At 39.2% G+C, this 21,437-nt stretch overlaps 1 protein-coding gene across 3 annotated transcripts in view; it reads right to left on the reverse strand.

The window, feature by feature from the left end:
• FNDC3B (fibronectin type III domain containing 3B) overlaps positions 1 to 21,437 on the reverse strand; it is a 358,046-nt gene that overhangs the window by 112,714 nt on the left and 223,895 nt on the right. For all 3 annotated transcript variants that reach the window (XM_073359377.1, XM_073359376.1, XM_073359375.1), the window contains 3 exons: positions 16,972 to 17,030; positions 7,477 to 7,634; positions 5,255 to 5,314 (listed from right to left, as the gene is read on the reverse strand). In XM_073359377.1, the coding sequence (XP_073215478.1) occupies positions 5,255 to 5,314; positions 7,477 to 7,634; positions 16,972 to 17,030 (277 nt within the window). The remainder of the gene's footprint in view (positions 1 to 5,254; positions 5,315 to 7,476; positions 7,635 to 16,971; positions 17,031 to 21,437) is intronic.

The following is a 21,437-nucleotide window of genomic DNA, read 5'->3' on the forward strand; positions in this document are numbered from 1 at the left end:
ACCTCCCAGCCAACCTGAAGGGGCTGGTTCTTAGACAATCCCTTGTGGACTGAAATGAAGGGCTATTTTGTGGAACCAAATGCTATAGGCTTGCATAGCTGCCCCAGTACTCAACAGGTTGAAGACATGCCAAAATTTTTATTTAAACTTAACAGTTTTATTTTCCCATGTAGATCTTCTGTACAGCAGAGCAAATTAGTCAGTTGCACAGCTTTCTGCTCAGAAACCGTTCAAACTGCATCCAGACATTGACTTCTGGGTTGCCTTTAGCCACTGTGTATTTGAATGTGGAGTTTAAAAATGGGCAATTACCAAATTTGTTTTGGGTAGATAAGAGTAATTTAACCTTTGTGGGGCAACAAACGAGCAACTTGCACTCATGAGCAATGCTTTGTAGAATTGCCTCTGGGATCTTCCAATGAGCAACTAGGAGTCAGAACAAATTTAATTAATTAACAGAGTTCCCACCGGTGGCTTGATTCGTTGCGTCTTTGTCTCCTGTGCATCACTGCAACCAAGAGTCAAACCAACATCAACATCAGCTGTAGGCAGCAATTCGAACTAGGTGACTCCAAAGGGAGCCTCTTTTTAGCCAAGACAGCAAGAGCTGCATTGTGGCTTCTCCCAGTTAGAAGTTGTTCTTTGCCTATTGACACTCGGGGCACATCTTCACTCACTCAAACTGCTATAACAGCACAGCTACAGCACTGTAGCACTTCAGTGTAGATGCTATCCATGGCGACAGGAGGGCTTCTCTTATAGGGAAGAGAGGCAGAAGCTAGGTCAACGTGTTGGATCATATTAAAGAAGTTCTGTATTAAAATCACAATTCAGTTTGATTCCCCGTAGTTTAAATTCCAGAGTATTACTAATTAAGAGGTCTCTTGGTTTTTGGTCTCTTGTTTTCCCTGTTTCTCTCCCTCTCTGCGTGAAACTTGCAAGCTGCTAACTGTGTTAGTACATCCTAAGACACAGTCTGTGCTCAAAGCAATACTTTGTAACAACAACTACTCACATAGAGATTCCCCACCCTTTTGTTGTATTTATTTCGCTTTGTTAACAATTGTGATTAAAATAGAGATAGAGGATGTATGTGGATGGATGCTTGGTGTGGATAATAAATGAATGATCAGGGAGGTGCCAGCCTAAGAATCCAGTGTCCATTGGCTGAAGAAGGTGTCAAGTGGAAACAACCAGAGGACCCCCCCCGCGAGGGCAGACTGGAATCCACCCAACAGCCTCAACGATGGGAGAACCGAAGAACAACACGGAGCCATCAGGAATGTGTCATCTGCTGATTGATCCAGCAACAGCACGATGAAGCAATTCCCATAGACTGGCATAGGAATAAATTCCTATAAAAATGGACTCTAGAAACTGAGAACTTTGGGGTCTGATTCTGCAAATCAACTTCCAGGAGCGTCAGATGTGCATCTGACAAGGCCCTGCTCCCTCCTCGTGGCCAGTGGCTTGGCACGAGCAACTCTAAGGTTGGTAACTATGATAACAACCTTGCAGAACCTGTGTGTGTGTGTGTGTGTGTGTGTGTGTGTGTGTGTGTGTGAATAAATATGAAATTGAATGGAATGTTATACCTATAACTAACTGCTTATTAAGATTCTTTCTGTATTCACAATAAATGTGGCATTTTGCCTTATTTCCTTTAATAAGATCCTGCTGGTTTTTATTTTATTGGTATAACAAATGGAAGAATTCTTCTGTCGACCTAGACCTGTCTATACCAGAGGTTAGGTAGGGATAGCTACATCTCTCAGGGATGTGGATTTTTCACAGTCCTGACAGATGTAGCTATGCTGATGTAAATTCCCAGTGTAGACTAGACCTTACTCCTTAGTGATTTCATGCCTGAATGGCTACTGACTCCGTAGTGTCTCATGTTAGATTTGCAAGATTAGAGAAAGTCATGAAGAAAACCCATCTGAACCCTTACATTAGTGTTAGGGAAGTGGTTCTAAATTCCAAGTCACCTGTGTTTCTGGAGTTGTAAGGTAGAATGCACCTTAAAAAAAGACACAAGTGCCTTCAATAATTCCAGACTTCCCTATCACCGGTAAGTACTACATGATGGACACATGGAATCTCATCAAAAGATGAGGGGGGTTGTATTTGAAATGGTTGCAATAAAATATATTTCTTGAAGAAAAGTAAGATGTAGGTTCATAGTGAAGCTATGTAAGAGCCTGAAGGTTTTTTGTGCCTAATACATCAGAAAAATTTTTCAAGAACAATGTGGGAAAACGTAAAGCCTTAGAAATTTGGCCAAGGTCACTGAGACCTAGGATAATCTCCATATTAAGTGCTGGTCATGCAAGTTTATTTATGGACTTTACACATTTACTAGGGCTGGCCCCAAAACAAGAATTCTGTTTTGTAAACAATTTTAAGGTTTTTACATTTGTTTTCATCAGAATGAAAAGGAGACACTTTCAAATTTCTGATGAAAAAAAAGAGTGAGACCCCACATCAGAATACCCAATATCCCCGGGGTGGGGTGGGAGGGAAACCGTTAGGGCATTCACCTGGCATGTGGGAGACCCAGGTTCAAGTGCCTGATTCAGAGCAGAACCCCACATCTCCGGTGAGTACCCTTACCACTAGGCTATTGGCTATTCTGGTGTCAATCCATCTCCCTCTCCACACCTCCAACTCCACCCCCACCCCTCTCACCTCAGATCTGACAAATTCACTACACCAAACACATGCCTTCCAGGATATTTATCAATAAAGAGTAGTATGTCAGGTATCTACAGAAAGTGCATAACTTGTCAAGATTCATAATCATTGAGAGATGTAAGTATGGGTAATATTTGAGGAACGATGGAATTATATTGAAAGTATGCTTTATGGACTTGGAGTAAAAGTTAGTCACCAGGGAGACATTACGTCTTGGTGATGGCCCTTTCAAGCATGGCAAAACATCAAAGACAACTGCAAGTAATCGAAATCACCTGGAGGTAAAAAAAAGGAACTTTACAATAAACACAGGTTTGCTCTGTCTGTGAATAAAGACAAGAAACTGATATATGAGGATGGGGAGAGAAACCCTCTGCATCCTTTCACTGAGGAGACATCTTGGAGAGCAGGGATGTTCTCATGAAAAACTGGATCCCAAGTTACTTTATTAGATAGGAAAATAAAGTGTAGAAAAGGGTTCGCATTTTATGGTTTTTTTTTATTGTAACCATTTGTTTCCACCATCTTGTTTCCGGTTAACACCCCATTCTATCTTAAATAAACCTCCTTTGGTTTCATTACAAGTGCTGTGTGTATTACAGGAGCGAAAGTTTAAAGTAAAGCTGGTAAGATGGGGTACTCTGCTCCTTTGGGAGCAAGGATCTGAGATTTCTGTGAGTAGCCAGTGCCAGGGACTGGATATCACAAGGGAATGCTTCAAAGGGACTTGAGAACTTGTTAACTTGCAAGGCGAAGACAGGGCTGACACACAGTCACCATGGGCAAAGACTCCCTCCCGCTAGAGACACGGTAACGAAGGCTATGGCTACACTGGCACTTGACAGTGCTGCAACGTTCTCCCTTAGGGGTGTGAAAAGCACCCCCCTGAGCGCAGCAAGTTACAGCGCTGTAAAGCGCCTGTGTAAACGGTACCTAAGCTTTGAGTGTAGCCATGCCCAAAGTGACTCACAGTCCTGGGTACCCTGAGAACTATCACAATTATCCGCTAATTACTATGGCTGGGACGCTCGTTTGGGACCCAAAAGCACGCTTGTTCCATAGATTTGGAAGGAGTTATTTATCCTCTTGTTCTTCCACTTGAAAAATAATTATAAGATATTCCTGAAACTCAGTCATGTATTTGTTTTTAAAAAGTTCTAACACCAGCAGATTGACATATGTTTGATATTTTAGATTCAGAAGCAATCTTCTGTTTATTAGGTTAAGCCGTTACACAGAGTAGCAGCACCGATGGGAAAAAGTGTGCCAGACTTTGCCTTTGTCTAGAAAACAGAAGGAAACAATAGGCAGAAGGAGTGAAAGGAAATTTTGTTCAGGATATTGAACATAAATGAACAGGATGTGAATTTGAGGTTTGGGTTCATAAGTAAAGTCTTAAAGAAAGCCATAAAAATATGGATAATAAAACTTGGTGTCAAAATATCAGTGTGTAAAACTGAAACACGTGTTAACAATGAAAAATAACAATAAAAAAGCAACCAACATGTAGCTCTATAATCTAAGGAGAAACACGACCTAGAAGTGAATGCCTTTTGTTGGGTGTTAATTTGTCAGTTTTAAAGAGGCATATAAACATGCAGTAAAACCTTTTAAAGTATCAAGTCAGCTTTATAAAAGCTGCAGATTAATTCTGACATTATCCTTATAGTTTGAATACTGATAACTGATCATGTATGAAGAGTATATCCTTCCATCAATCTGCATATAGAATCTTCCATTACAGACAATCCTAGTTCTGCAAAATAGCTGATCTGGGAATATGAATAAACAGCTTCAAAAGAGTTTGCATTTGTCATGGGGTCTCAGCTTAAATTCTTAAATGCAATTTTGTGCACCAATATTTTTGTGCTCATAATTTCCTCATACTCACACAGAACTTTAGCACAAACTTTTCTTTTTCACCGCCAAGTTTTGCATAGCTAATATCTGCAATATTAGAATGTACTTTTCAAAATATGAGTCTGAGTGTAAAATTAAAATCTAGGCAGCTCATAATCACAGAGCTAACCTAAAATATTCAGATGCTGGAAAAAATGGTCCAATACATTTTTTTAGAGACCAGTAAAAGTCAAATTAATAAAGAGTAGGGTAGGCAATGGATGTAACCTACTAGGCAGCCAATACTACTTATAAAAAAAAATGGGAACACTTTGGTTTTATTTTCCTAACAAACAAACATGATGACACATTGGACAGATGCCAGTAGCTTTAGTCAAACACTTTGGTAAGCCTGAGATACACTTTCATACATAGGTACTTTAAGGCCTGTTATATAGTCTCTAGCCAGTTGATATAGCTACACCTCTTTTCTTTCACTTTAGTGATGACACACTATGATAGACAATGCATTGTTTGAAAATCTCTCTCTTAATTTACTGCCTGAGAGATGGAAAGCTACTCCTAAATATTTAAGGGCTATTGAGAAAGTACTGTGAAATTCTTGAGCTATATCATGCAGAAGTCAAAAGACTCCATTTTCTTTTTCAGATATAATTGAACAGATTATATTTAAGAGATATTCAGATTCATAACAACTCACCTGACATGATAATCTGTTGCTGGCCTAAGGTCTTTCAGGTTATATTCTAATTCTTCTCCACTGCAGAAAGAAATCATCCATATATCATGAAAAACAGTACCTCAGTTAGTACAGCTATTGAATTTCTGACATCTAGGGGCTCCTACAAATGATGCATTGAAAAAATAAATAATTTCCAGGATAGGAAAATAAAAGTAAATAATATAGGACCAACTTGTCAACAGACTGGAAATCTTTACAAGTTTCCATATTAAAGGAAAGAGAAGTAGCTATGTTTTCCATTTATAAAGTAACCCTATAATATGGATTTGTTTCTACTATCTTTACACATACACACCCACGTCAATTTAACTTACAAGGCCTTTCAACTCTCCCTAAGTTATGCTGAAAATGTGACTCAATCATACCCCAGTTCCATGATGTTTTACTTTTATTATTGCAAAGTACCTGCTTCAGAAATGCTGAATCATCAAACTGGGTTGGTGAATATTATATCAAATATTATATCAAAAGATTCTAACATGGCTTGAACTTTAGAATCTTGCATTAATGCTTCAGTTGGGGCCCTCATTTTGAGGTCTTGTCCAATGTTATATGCTATATTTGGGCTCGGCAGGGAAGTACATAATCTCCATTACTAGCAACCACAGCCTGTGCCCATTCAAATCAATGGCAAAACCAGTGGTAGAGGACTGAACTTTAGATATTGAATGGTTAGTTAACTAAGGGTTTTTTTTAAACTAACACCCAGGCTATCCATAAATCCTTCCAGTGTGTGGGTCCCTAAATTGTAGTGGCAATGGGAGAAGAATCTGGCCATGTATTGTCTTCTCTTCCAAGCCATCTGCGGGAGATGGAAAATTAGAATGACTCACAAATTGCTGAATCTGTGGAGGTTTTGTCTATTATGGGACTCTAAGAAACCTCTTGGATTATTAGGGCTAAAGGTCAACTCTAAGTCCAGCAACAACTGTGGAGCACCCCGTAACATCAGTACTTGGTTTATCCCCACTTTTATTAAAACAAAGAAAAAATAGCATCTCAATACAATAAATACATTTATTACAGTCAAGTGAGGTCTCATGGAGATGTGATACAAGAATAGAAAGTGTTTTGAAAGCAAGGAAGTGTCTTTTCAGGTATGAACATGTGCTTTCTGGGTTGACAGAGGTTAGAGATGGGCAAGGCAATCCAATTCCCTGCAAATTCAGGATTGTTCCCTATGACACACTGGCACATGAGTTAGCGCAGCCTGACCTCTTGGGCAGATAAGATGGTCAATACTTTGCAAGATTTTCTTTTGATTACAACAATTACCCTAGCTACTTATAATGGAGTGTATATATATACACACACACACATATATATATATACACACACATGGAGTATTGAGTGTGTGTGTGCGTATGTATATACATCCTATTTACATTATAACTGTGTGATAAGTTACAGGACATGCTGAGAATGGAGATGAACTTGGACACAAAAGGTAATTATTATGCTACCTAGATTCCCTTTACTGAAATCTGTGGAGGACAATTACTTCATAATAGCCAATCTGGCATCTCAGCACTTTTTTCCATATTGGTGGTCGCTGGGTGAAGAATATATGGAATTACACTACACATACTTGACCATAAAATGAACTCATAGGATCACAGAATTTAGAAACGGAAAAGTCTCACTAGAATTATAACTTATGTCACAGTTGGGTCTGGTGATAACAAAGTGCACAGAGGATGATTTTGTTGGGGAGCCTATGTAATGCACTGGTGAGTGTGTATTACAGGTCCCCCTATGTGCTGATCTGCAGAGGATATGAGCTGTTACAATCCCCAGCTATAGAGACATGGCTGCTAAACTCTAGCTGTAGCAGCTCATGGTTTTAGCTCTGGCAGGTGGCTGTCACACCCGGAAAGTGTATATGAGAGGGTTTTGATAACTTGACGGACAGGAAATAGTAACTCTATTCTTTGGAGAGGAATGAGGCAGAAAGTGACAACATGGGCCACGTCTGCTGGGGGGTGAGGGGAAGGGGTGGCCTCTCCCACACACACATGCTCTCAATCAATTTTCAGGAAGCTTTTTTAGGTGGGGCTAGAATTACAAAAACTGGGACAAAATACTTTTTTGTGAAATTGGCAGGACCTGAAGAACCAGGATAGCTCATTTTTAACTAAAATATAAATATAGAACAACACATAAAAATAGTACATAGTTACCTGTAAATTATCTTGTACTTTCCATCCCTCCCTTTGTCTGATAAGGCAACCTCATAAGTACAAGTGTAAGGCAAGCCATTATTGTGTCTATCCACACTTAAAAGGCCAGTTGGAGGACACCATGTAAGTAAAACTGTTCTTGCTTGAATATTTGAAACCTATAAAAGAAATGTTAGTCAGTGTGAATTCCAATGTGTTCTCTTATAAGTATACGAAATATATTTGCTCTTTACCAAGTAATTGCTTGTAAATACCACTCCTAAGAGTTATTAAGGAAACTAAGTAGTCATTGGTGAGAGATGAAGAACTGTAAATTTGTTAGTCTCTAAGGTGCCACAAGTACTCCTTTTCTTTTTGTAATGAACCTGAAACTGGCTGAGAGACAGGAAACAAAGACCTAGATTTCACTGTGGGCAGTTCAATGATAACCACTTCTCAGGATGCAACACTGATTCAAAAATATCCACAGTGGTATATACATAGACAGGAAAAACAAAACAATTTAGGAATGCTTCAGGTCGTAAGCCAATCTCTAACTGACAATTGCTAAGAAGAAATTTCCCCTGCTGTAGGCTAGTTATTCCATCCATAATTGTCCATTTAGGGATTCCTTGCACCTTCTTCTGAAACATAAACTGCTGGCTACCACTGGAGACAGCATACTGGACTAAATGGGTCACTGGAGGTGCCCCTGTTAGGAATTATGATGGTCCCATCTGACCTTAAAATCTATGAGTCTATATGTCCAAATAATCTTAGTGTAGACAGAGCCTAAAATTAGCACAGCTTTTTTTTGCTCTGCTACATTCCTTAACAGGACAATCCGCTGGAATAATGCCAGAAGCATCATATTAGTCATAGGTCTGTACAGTACAGTAGCTTCCATTTGAACAGACTTCTGATACCGTGCTGAGAGAGGGAAAAAACGTTAATGCTTCTAAAATCAATGCTTACAGTGGCGATCCTGAAAAGAAAGTACGTACTTCTAAGTAACTCTTCTGAAGAAATCCCTGAGAAATCATTTTGTATCCCTGAGCATTCTGCCACATAATCTCTTAAATTTAGATAATGAAAATGACTAATCTCTTAAAATTGCAATGTCAAATGTAACAGTGAAAAAAATTAGCCTATGTGAGGAGGAGCTGAGGCTACATTCCAGCGCACAAAGTTTTATGTTTCTTATTAATTTCTGCTACATGTCAACTTTTACAAGTTTTATCATTCTAGCAGATTTCTCCAAAATACTTATATAGCAAAAATCTCTGTTATTTCAGAAGGTGTAAGACGCTGAATGATTTAGAGACTCAGTTATAAATTTTCTATACTTTTCCACAGAAATCTGGCACTCCTCTCCCATTAATGATACCAGTACTTGCAAAACTAATGTGCTGTGCAACTGTACTTGGAATTTACTCTTTGAGGTCCAACACAGCTTGCAAAAATGTAGTTTCATTGGGAATGTGGTTGCAATATTCGAGTTTAAAGATGTACTTTCCTGCAAGAAAGAGCTCTGGAAATCTCTAATGTCCATAATGCAGATCATTTAACATCTCATCTGAAAAATACATTGCCTCTAGCTGAAAAGCACCCCAGCTATTGTTCCTGATCATGATATGTTAAGCAGATGCCTTCTAAACCAAGTCCTAAATCCTAAGATACTGAGAAGGGGGTGAAAACCATAAAGTGTTTCTCATCTTAATGTAAACATTGCTCTCAAAGTTACCAACAACATTTTAGTTTAATGTCAGTGAACTTAGTTAACCATGCCCAAAGTAAAATATCTCTTCAACAAAAGTTGAAATTGTAGAACATGAAATGTTAAGTTGTATCAAAAAAATTTCTCAAGAACCATTTGCAGGTTAGTCTTACACCAATTTTCCTATAATTTCTTGTTCTCCTACTGTTGTCCTAGAGGTAATACATTAACTGTTTGCTTCAAACAACTCGACTGGTTAAAAATTGCACTGGATTAGACAGACATCTATAAAAAAAAGCCCAAAGTCTCAAGTCAGACAAAGCAATTGAAATCTCTTAGGTATCTTAATAGAATGAAATCATAGCCAAAACGAAATATATTTACAGTTAAAAAATTACATTTGATGTCAATTCAGTATTTTACAGGCCAAAGAGAATTTTACAATAAAAAGATCCAAGTGATCATTTTTTTTGGACATACATTATTACCAGATGAACTACTGTGAGATTTCTTCTGTTATTATGGACATATGCTTGCATAATTGTTTTTCATACGTTCAGACAGGGATTTGGAACTTGATACACAATATCCAGCCAATGTTCCATTGAAATTTTTTTTATGACTACTAGCTAGGACACACGTATATATGCTCTTTATTTGGTGAAAAGCTTTGTCCTTTAATGAACTTCAGTGATTTGAAGAAAGTGAAGTTTCTCTTAATGTAAGAGAAACAGTAAATCTTATGGGCTACCCCAAGAAAATACTGGAACACATTTAATACTCTGAAGTCAACTTGCACAGACTGGTTCACATAAGGATAAAAGCTTACTATGGCTACCAGCTAAGGGAGTTGTCCCATTAGCTGAAGTGCTACAGGTTTAAGCTTTTGGTGCTGAAGATCCAGGTTTCAGTTCTTCTACTGACATGTGATGGTGGTGGTGGTGGTGAACACACAGCAACTGCTGATGTCACAAATTGAGTTTTAAAATAAACAGGTAGCCGACAATTAAAATAATTCCTAAGTGAACCCTGAAAGTGCCAAACAGGTTTTCTGACACCCTCGCAAAACCTGCATGGCATGCACTAAAGGTTATTTATACATAAACGGGATTAATTGTTAGATGAAGTCAGAAACTGAAATTCTGAGTCCACATTTTTAGCATGGCAAACCACAATAGTACTATCCCCAGGAGAGTGAGAATTTAGAACAAATAAATTTGCACAACTCAAGGGAAATACAATCTGCTGTCCAGTGAGCCAATAGGCTCAGTCTGACACCACAGTTTCCAGCCACACATTGTGTATCTTCAATATTTTCTTTGATGAGTGGCTAAGTTGCTTCTCGGTATGAAGAAATAACTTCTGTAAGGATCAATGAATATTATGCCTGCTAGGGAGGAAAGAATATAGCCCCAACTATTCAACTTCCAAACAACAGGCACGATCCTGAAAGGTGCTCAGTGCTCTCAACTTCTATTTGTCCCAATGGCAGTTGAAGGCACTGAACCCACCTTTCAGAAGATACTGAGAACTTGGGCAAGATCTGTCCCAATACCCCTTCTTGAACTGTTTCTTTATGCGCACGAGAGCATCATAGCTATTTCATGATGCTGGGTCCAAACCCACTGAAGTCTATAACAAAGTTCCTATTGTCAAGACAATGCAGTTAAGAACATAAGAACAGCCATACTGGGTCAGACCAAAGGTCCATTTAGCCCAGTATCCTGTCTTCTGACAGTGGCCAATGCCAGGTCCTTCAGAGGGAATAAATAGAACAGGTGATCATCAAGTGATCCTTTTCCTGTTGCCCAGTCCCAGCTTTTGGCAAACAGAGGCTAGGGACATCATCCCTGCCCATCCTGACTAATAGCCAATTGATGGACCTATCCTCCATGAACTTATTTAGTTCTTTTTTTAACTTTGTTTATAGTCTTGGCCTTCACATCATCCTCTGGCAGAGAGTTCCACAGGTTGACTTTGCATTGTGTGAAGAAATACTTCATTTCATTTGTTTTAAACCTGCTATCTAATAATTTAATTTGGTGACCCCCTAGTTCTCATGTTATGAGAAGCAGTAAATAACACTTCCTTATTTCTCCACACCAGTCATGATTTTACAGACCTCTATCATATCCACTGTTAGTTGCCTCCTTTCCAACCTGAAAAGTCCTAGTCCTATTAATCTCTCCACACATGGAAGCTGTTCCATACCCCTAATCATTTTTGTTGCCCTTTTCCATACCTTTTCCAATTCCAATAAATCTTTTTTGAGATTGGGCAACCAGATCTGCTCGCAGTATTCAAGATGTGGGAGTACCATGGATTTATATAGAGGCAATATGATATTTTCTGTCTTATTATCTATCAGGAAAGATTTCCAACATTCTGTTAGCTTTTTTGACTGCTGCTGCACACTGAGTGGATGTTTTCAGAGAATGACTCCCAGATCTCTTTCTTGAGTGGTAATAGCTAATTTAGACCCCATCATTTTATATGCATAGTTGGGATTATATTTTCCAATGTGCATTACTTTGCATTTACCAACATTGAATTTCATCTGCCATTTTGTTAACCAGTCACCCAGTTTTGTGGGATCCCTTTGAAATAATTTGCTGTCTGCTTTGGACTTAACTATCTTGAGTAGTTTTGTATCATCTGTAAATGTTGCCACCTCACCATTTATCCCTTTTTCCAGATCATTTATGAATATGTTGAATGGTACTATCCCCAGTACAGACCCCTGGGGGACACCACTATTTACCCCTCTCCATTCTGAAAACTGACCATTTTTTCCTACACTTTGTTTCCTATCTTTTTAACCAGTTACTGATCCATGAGAGGACTTTCCCTCTTATCTTACTCCAGCTTTCCAAAGCTTAAACCAGGAGGTCAGATTCTGATCTGTTTCATGAATTCTATTTCATTATAACATCTACTCTTCCTCCCTCAGCCAGTGCAGGATTGTTAACCAAATAATTTTTTCCGGACCAGTTTTATATGACTCAAGAGAAGAAGGAGCTTCCACTACTTCTCCATTGGAAATAGAATGCTTTTATTCTATTAAACACTGAACTTGCAGTACTGGTATAAAATATTTAGGTGTGGTATTAATTCTAAACAGGAAATACTTCTGCAAAGGATTTGTTCATTTTTAATGCTGTCTTAAGTCTACCCTACCAAAATATTACAAACTGGAAGATTTACCATCTGGGAAGATGATTCCCCTTTGTGTACGGTCCTTACGCAGATGATAAGGCCCATTCTGTCAGAAGTACTTTTTCCAGTTGGATAACATGAGCCACTTTGTCCTACAAGCTATTGTATTTGATTTTTACAGATTTTTTTTTTTTAAGGTCGAGAAATAACTACACATTCTTTGTCACAGGAGTTTTCTGTGCCTAGTAAAAAGCACAGCTAATTAGTTCCTGCAAGTTTCTCAACTTACATGGTAAATGTCTGCTTTATAAGCTACTGAAAAGGTGGTGGAGTAAATAATTATTTTACAAAAGTCCTTATAAAATAATCCCAACCCTTGCACCACTTTATTAAAGTTACAAGACTGATAAATATCAGTTCTTCCAGTCATTCAGGTCATGAACAAAGGCCAACGTTTCCGTACAAGTTTACTTTGAGATTTTGGGTTAGTGTTCACAGGCCTTTTGTGATTGGGGGGAGGGGGAGGGGGAGGCAGGGTTATTGTATGTGTGCGAACTACACTAAATGAAGCATTCCTTTGCTCCCCAGAGGGCAATGTCTGAAAGACTTGTGGGTCAAATGAGCTCATGGCTTTTACGAGGTCAAGTTTTCCCTTTCAAATCATGGTCTGACGCTGCAGTCCTTAGTCAGGCAAAAATCACAATGACTTGAAAGGACAGCAGGAACGGGCTCTTTATTACAAAGCCAATCTTCATTTGAACTCAGACACAGCATACCTGTATTGCTTCTTTACTCACTGCCCCCTCGGCCCCCCCCACACCTCCCCACTGCAGTTGTCAGCATTTGCTGAAAGGATGCAATAACCTTTCAGGCTTCTCTGTAGCCACTTAGATCTGTTCCATTGTAGTTGAACACAACAGCGGCACTCAGCCATTTTTGAAGCTTGGCCTCAGGTTTCTCCTCTCTTAGGAAGGTGGCTGCTTCAGAGAATGAGTACCTTGTCTGTGACACTGGGAACTAGAAACTCACTGGGATTTCAGGTTAAACAAACAATCCTGGGAAAAATCTAATCCTTTAAAGAGCTGCCTTATAAAAGAGAAAATTTGGTTTGAGCTATGTGAAAGTTCCCAAAATAGGTGGCAACATTAGGTATTGTACAATACACTCATTGCTTGAATTTCAGTCCACTTCCAATTGATTCACTGAAGTAATGCCTCATTACTTCATTGGTTTTACATACACGGTATTTCTTTTATTAAACAATTTTATTTTCTCTTTTATAAACGTTTTGCTTGGGCTACAAATATTTTACTACTATTGAAGCAATGGCATTACATACCATTTTTCTCACTACCAACTACATGTATACATTATATACACGTAGAGTGTATATGTTACATATATGTACACACACACAGCAAATGATGGTAGCCTATGTTATTGTTATGAGCTGAGTGAAGACTTGTTATGGGTTGAGTTAAAACACCATTGAGATTGATAGGTGTGAACTCACTCTTCAATTAATATAACTATAAGCATATGCACCACCTAAGACAAAAGTTGTCTGCACCCACTCAGGAGCTTTTGTCTGAGTATTGTTTCGGATAGGTGTGTGTAGGAAAAAAGATCACCCAAACTCAGGTCAGACAAGTACAGACAGAGAGAGATGGAGAGAAAGAGACACCCTGAAAGGGCAGCTGAAAATATGGAAGAAACCTGGGAAAAGGTTTTTGGCCCAGGGTGTAGGCTAAGAGTGTGCTCTGGGATTGTGAGCAAAAGAAGCTGTTTTCTGCTATTGATTCTCTCTGTGTTCAAAGTCACCGGACTTTCTTTGTTCTTTGTAAATAAACAAAACTGCACCAAACTAATACCGGACTATCAGAAATTTCTACTCCTACCTGGAACGCCCACCGGCCCTCAAACTTTGATTAGCCACTCAGGTGAAAAAAGGGAAACAATATAAGTTTATTATTAGCATGAGGTTGGGATAGCCTTGTTACTTATGAGTGTTAAAGTTACAGGGAAGTGCGCGGGACATCCCAAGCATGTAACAATACAAGGGTTACACCACACCATCATGTAATCAGCACGTGCCACATATACCACACACACACACACACACACACACCCCAACTATAAAAGCTATTTTAGGAATGTTCTAGAGAGTTGAAAACTTTAATGGTACTATTGTTTTATCCCTCTGCCTGTAAAGCTAAGTATCTTTGATTTTGTCTACACTGGACTTTCGTTGGCAAAACTTTGGCCTTCAGGGGTGTGAAAGAAACACACACCCTCGAACGACAAAAGTTTTGCTGATGAAAAGCGCTGGTGTGAACAGTGCTTTGTCGGTGGGAGAGCTCTCTCCTGCTGACAAACAGCAGTTACACTGCGCGCCTTTTAGCGGCACAGTTCTAGTGGCACAGCTGTGTCGCTAAAAGGTGCATAGTGTAGACATAGCCTTAGTTACCAAGAGTCCAATTATACAGGATTCAGAGGTAACCATAAAAACTTCTAAAATAGCTTCTCTCTACAAAAAATACTCACAGATTTAACTTCAGAATTATCAGGATCTTCCAAGGTTAGATATTCCTCCTCTCTAATGGTATCAGTCTCTTGTATCTAGCTCTGAAATATTCCATGATACTATGAGTTCCTTTTCCAGGTCTGAAGAAAGCTCTATGTAGCTCAATAGCTTGTCTCTCTTACCAATATAAGTTTGTCCAATAAAAGATATTATCCCACCTTGTCTCTCTAAGCAGACATTAAAACAGTCATTGATGCCATTTTAAATATTGCCCACCCTGGGCAATAGGCCACTGTAACTTTGAGTGGGCACATTTGAGAAGCGGATGATTCCACATTTGAAGTGGGGAAAGGAAGGAAAGTTTCTTTTTTAAAATGGTGGCTTTGGGGACTAGTCAGAGGTTTAGAATGTTGGCCGCAGTTTCAGAGATGGATCAGTGGGCAAAGTGCCTTTGAGCGTATCCCTTCTTGGGCCTCAACCCATGGCCAGTCTTGGGGTGGAATCATACGATTCTCCCACTCTCAGACCAGGCCTTGGGCAGCATTCCCTTGGTACTAACTGCATCTCAACAGGTCTGATTGAGACTCAGACCCTGCAGTTCTGTTCCCTCCAGGGGCAATGACAGTAGCATCTAGTAACCAAACAGCCTTCCTTCTTAAAGCAGAGTGTTATTTATTTTGAACCAAAGCATTTAAGAGAAGACAGATCTTAAAAAATAAACCAGTCTATGTACATGCTTGTCTTTTGTTAAGGCTCGCCATTCCCCGGATCTGAGAAAGCCCCACTCCTCTAGGGGTCCCTCTGGGGAGTCTCTCTCTGTGTTAGCTTTTCTCCCTGAATAGCTGCTGACAAGTGAAACACACATACCCTTCTCTCCTGAGAAGAGCTTTTTAACTGTTTAGCGTTCTTTTGATCTCTGGGCTTGCTGCCTGGCAATACAAAGCTTGCATCTTCATTGGCAACAGGATATAGGATCCTCAAAGCTAACAGTTTCTCCCATTGTCTAGTCACTGCCCCCCAACCATTTGTTTGGAGATTCTGACCAGGATCCACTTGGTTGCTTCCCTGCTTGTTTTTCCCACAGCCTCCTATTAACCTAGAACAATACATTCATACTGGAAAGTCTTACAACCCAACATACAATAACAGCATCTTACTGACCAGGTCACAGACAGTGTTCATAAATTATTACATCTCAATATTCTTGGAGTACATTACATAGCAATTCCACAGCAGTCACAATAGTGAACTAGTTTTCTTCTGCAGAACTATCCACGGCTTATGAATATACACCAAGGGCATGTTAATTGCAATAGTAAAGTACAGAGGAGTTAGCGAAAAACTATGAGGTCAATCACTTTTTTCATGACACAGATGTTTGTGGGGAAAAAATTAAATGGGGGGGCGGGAAGGCTACATAAACCATTGCAACTTCAAGTCAGCAGTGATTTAGATTCCCTATTTATTCCTTTATTGCATAAGGCCCAAACAGATGCATTGGTGCAGACTTTGAAGTGTATAGAGTCCAGACTATCATGTGAACATAATGTCTGCACTGGCGCATCTGTTTGCAGGATTGGGGTCTAAACTGCAACAGGAACATATCTTACACACTTTTCAATGTTATTAAATAATAAAATTTGGTTTGTTCTTGTCAGAGTTTTGGTTTTTAATTCCTAATTTATTATTTAAAATTAAAGCTTGTTGGGGGGCAGGGGATAGGAGAATTGATATCAACTAAATAAGTATTTTTATTATTTATGTCCTTATATGTGCATTACCTTATATAACACATAAAATGAAATAACTAACATTAATAAATTCATCCAAGGATTTTAAAGTGCTCTACAAATAGCCATTAATTAAGCCCCAGCATATAATATAAGATAACTAGAAATTATGCCCACTGTATGGACTGTGAGTTTTGCCTCAGTGTGTACTTTGGACTGCAGAACTGTGATCCATAAAAATGTTCTTGGATGAAAATACATTTATACAACATTCTGGCATATAATAATTCAGAGGCCATCCGGTATTTTACCAGCATTATACCATGGACAAAAGAATACACTTGGCATATTTGTGAAGTCATCTTTTTTTGTAAATCTGGAACACGTACCCGTGGTTTCTCTATTCCAGAAAGAATGTCTTGAACTCTTTTGGTTTCTGAGTCATATTCTGTAAAACAGATGGGAAAAAAGTAAATTACCATCATTAGATGTCAATAATGTCACCAAACACTATATTTCTCCACCGTGAAGTTTTTACTAGGAAAGAGACAGAACAGTAGAACTGGTTCATCAGAAAACAATTTCTTGTGGCACAGTTTGCTCTTATGTAAGTAAGAATGGCAGAAGAAAAACAATGTATGGCTCCTTATTCATGAATAGTAAAAATATGGTGTAAGAATGAGTGGCCAACGAAATTTTCAAGCCTTAATGACTGCAGCTACAGAGCTGACATCCGCAGACTTCCTAAACTGATTAATATTTGGTTTCATGTGGCCAAATCCCCCCCTCAAAACTTAGTTTTACAGATATGCAGCAAAAAGACCCAGGGTATTCTATAACTCAATTAATGTGAAGATTAATCTGGCTTATTAACCAAAAATATCTTTATTCTGTCATCCATGGAACTGAACTGCAAGGAGAGTCCTCACTTTCCTACTTAGAGCCTGCTCTACTCTAATAAATAGCCTTTTTATTTTAATGGAAGTCTGCTGACCAAACATATTACCTTTCAAAAAAAAATTAAAGCAAAGTAATTATACCACAAACAAACAAGTAAAAACAAAATGAGGAGGACCCATCATATAGCAGAATAAAATTCTGGCAAAGGGAATGTAGAAACTCATGAACAAAAACAGCAGGTTCAAATTAAAACCTCCAGAAATGGCTACTCCCCAAAATGTTGACCAACTTCTTGAAACTCAAGAATTTGCCCATTTTTGTCAAAAACCTGCTTGGGAAAAAAAATACCACCACCATTTAAAAAAGTTCCATGTGCGAGCATGCCAAAAAATTAAAACTGGCTGAGTACAGACAGGCAAAACTTCAATGTAAATGCTCATCTCCTCCTGAAAGAATGTACTTCAGTGTATAGCGGGAATGACAGCCGGACTGCCTCCTATGATCTGGAGTGCTTTTCCATCTCAGCCACTTGACAAAAATTAACCTAAGCTAATTCTGAATAAGAGGAAGATAGAAGGGCCATTTTTTTCCACAGTGTTAACACACTTTACCAGTTGTCTGAAGCATATAAATTAGCATGCTTCAATACGGATAAGACAAATTTGACTTGACAACTATACAGATGGGCATGACCACGCTGAGAGGAGACCCAGATGTTGATCCAAATACAAAGTTCGTCAATGATTAGGGACTTGGGGGATTCAGTATTCCCTTTAGTCCTGTTGCAGAAGCAGCCCCAAGCCATGAAATTTGGATCCAGATCTGAAAATTTTGAAGGGGTTCAGTGCTCTGGGCCCATCTCTAAAGAATGTCAGTATAGAACTGCTTCTATGCCTACAGTGGGTAAGAGAATGCTGTTACTATGCCATTGGAAGTTTCTTTTATGGTCATTACATCACCCTAAATTACAGCCCCAGAAGCTAAGTTTGAATCCTTCTTGACCTTAAATCCTAAACATGTGGGCTGAATTTTCTCTCCTCGGTCTGCTTTCTAGCAAGGGTTCTATCTGTGGCACACTAACTAAGAGATGAAAATCAACCCTAAAGCTCAATGAAATTTCACTTCCCTCTTCTTGTGGAAAATGATAGCTTTGTATAGTAACTAAGCCCTTTTTGATGCCTTGAAGGGAAGGGCAGGTTTAAGCCATTGCAAGTCCTAGAGCTAGATAACGAGACCTAAGAGAGTAGGGTACCCCCAGCAATGACAAGAATGTAAAAGTATCAGCTTTCTAACCACAGTTAACATATCCCGGATCCTAGGGAAGCTTTTGATTCCAGTTCATTAAGTACACAGTCTGCACATGTCTGCTACCTCAGCCACGCACACTCCTCCAGGCTCAAAATGGCTTGGTACCAGATGCACAATGCCTGTCCTCATGACTGCCCACATGCAGTAGTGGTCAGTTTAGAGCTAGAAGCAAGTACAAGAAACTTCATCAGAGAACTCAGGCAAGTAAAAAGACCAACGTCGATGTAAACTCAGAGATGAGAAGTGGCAAGGTGACTCTCACTTCATTCATTCACTTATGAATGAATTTAATCCACATGACCAAACAGCTAGCTCTTTAAAGGACCACTGATGCTCAGCACTGGGTATGGAAGGTTCTGATGGCAAGATGTTTTTCCCACCCCGAGGGCACTCACATAACACTTAAAAATTAATTTATTTAATCACAAAAATAGTCCTGACCCCCACCGCTAACATTTTGATATAGTGAAATCAGCACAAAAGACTGCAAACCACCAACACTAGTGCTAATGGCACCCATGCATGTTGGGGTTTAATGGGGGGGGTGGGGATCAAGGTCTCATGAGTATCAGAGATTGATATGCGCTTTTTTGCACTTCCAGTTGTTTCTCTGGTTCGAAGCATTTAGGCACACAGTGGCAGGGAAACGTATTGAAACTTGCACTGCCATTACTTGTGCTGTTGAATAGACCATGTTCTCAGGGCAGTTAGTCCCACACTCACATTACAAAACAGTTCCAAATCTGCTTTTATATCGGTTTAATAAACCGAGGAAGAATTTTCATTTTTGAACATTTATTTAAACATTCAACGTCAAGGGTGTTTCTGCACATATTTAACCAGGCAGACAATGGGATACAGAATGCATTGCAGTCCTTTTCCATATCAGCAAAAGTGCCAGGCTTGTGCAGGAAAAATATAAGACTCACAAACTTAATGCAAGGAACATGCAAATGTCACACCTAGTTGAGGACATCTGCATATTCCATTCATGACGTTTGCATCATTCATTCATGATCCTTGCACTTTTGGAGGTATGATTTACCTTAGGCTTACTCCACTGCTGCTAGTACCATAAACCATTCTACCTTTTAAGGAAGGAAATAATTGCAACACCCTACACACAGAGAGAAGAGCTGTCCATCATATGAACTTTCAGATCACTATACTATACAAAGCAGATGCCTGGAAGGTTTAAAAGGCACCAGGCTGCATTCAGACAGAAAACAACAGCACAAACAATGATAATGATGATGACAGAACATACACCTTAAATGGGAGGAAATATAAACTAAAGAGACAATGGACAATAGAGATGCACACAAAAGGCAAGTAGTAACACCACCATAGTGGAACTGACATATGGCAAAACAGCAACAACTTTTTAATAATAATAAATAAAATATCACTAATAGTTTTTAATTATTAATTATTATTATTATTATTATAAAGGACAAAGTCACTCACACAGGTGACAGTTCTTATAGCATTTCTTTAGGTTTTTTGTTTACTATTTGATGAACCAGATGAATTCTTATCAGGCTTCTGTAGGCTACTGAGGTCTGTTCAATAACAAATATGATCACCCACATCCTTCTGGGTTACACTAGTCTATGGGGAACTAGAGAGATCATGGATCCTTCCCTCAGCAGGACGCTGGTCCTATTTGTCACCAGATGGGGCCAGTCTCTTTGCTAACAACATATTCAAGTATCAAGCTTGAGCTCTTTCTCCTGGGCTAATAAGGAACCTCGGGAGCCCTTTAGAGACAGCCCATGGTGGGGAAAAAAGGGGATCTAACATGATTCTAAGTGACTCCCTCTGGCTAGCTGTAGAACTGCATTGCCAGTCTCTAGAAGGGGCTGCATACAGCCCTCATTAACAGAAGGCCTTAGGAAGAACAATGACATTACTGGGTAGTACAGAGGAGATAAAAAATGAGTTTTCAACCCAGAGGCTGCAATCTCCAGCTCATGCAGGTGTAAAACACCTAACCATGGCTGTGCTGTGCTTGTAGCGTGGCTTCCACCCTTTAGGCTGAGGAGTACAAGTATCATGCAATGACTGCCACTATGGTAGGGAAGGGGGATCACAAACTCTGCTTCTAATGGCCAGCAAATTTTTCAGACAGAAATATTACCTATGATGGCTTGAGAAATTGGGAGTATGCCCATTTGTTTAAGGGCATCCAGCCTCAAATGGCCACTTTTGTTTGTTTTTAATCTCTGACCCCTTTCTCACTCTTCCTGGCCTGTCTGAAGTCAGCAAATGAAAGCTGTGTGCATCAGTCTCTCCACATTAATACTAGGAATTACAGGGCCAAGTAGCTGGCAAATACTGCTCTCCTTGTTTGACATCAGCAACAGAAGGTCAAGGAAGAACTCACTCTAACACTTTGGATCATTGTCTTTTTAAAAGCTTTTCTACTTCTCATCTGTTTCCTACATCTGCCATGGCAAAACTGTCCATCAGACAGGAAGTTGAAGGATTCCTTGAGTGCTCAGTGGAACCCTCCAAGGGAAAATATAAAACCCTCAGTTATTGTTTATGAAAAAGGGACACTTCTGAATGCCTACGAGATGCTATGGACAGTCCCGAGCTATAAAATTTGATTCTGAATCCAGATCCTGAATTACTCCCAAGTTCT

This window comes from Lepidochelys kempii, chromosome 9 (genome assembly GCF_965140265.1).
Source record: "Lepidochelys kempii isolate rLepKem1 chromosome 9, rLepKem1.hap2, whole genome shotgun sequence".
In the NCBI taxonomy this organism is placed as follows: Eukaryota; Metazoa; Chordata; order Testudines; family Cheloniidae; genus Lepidochelys; species Lepidochelys kempii.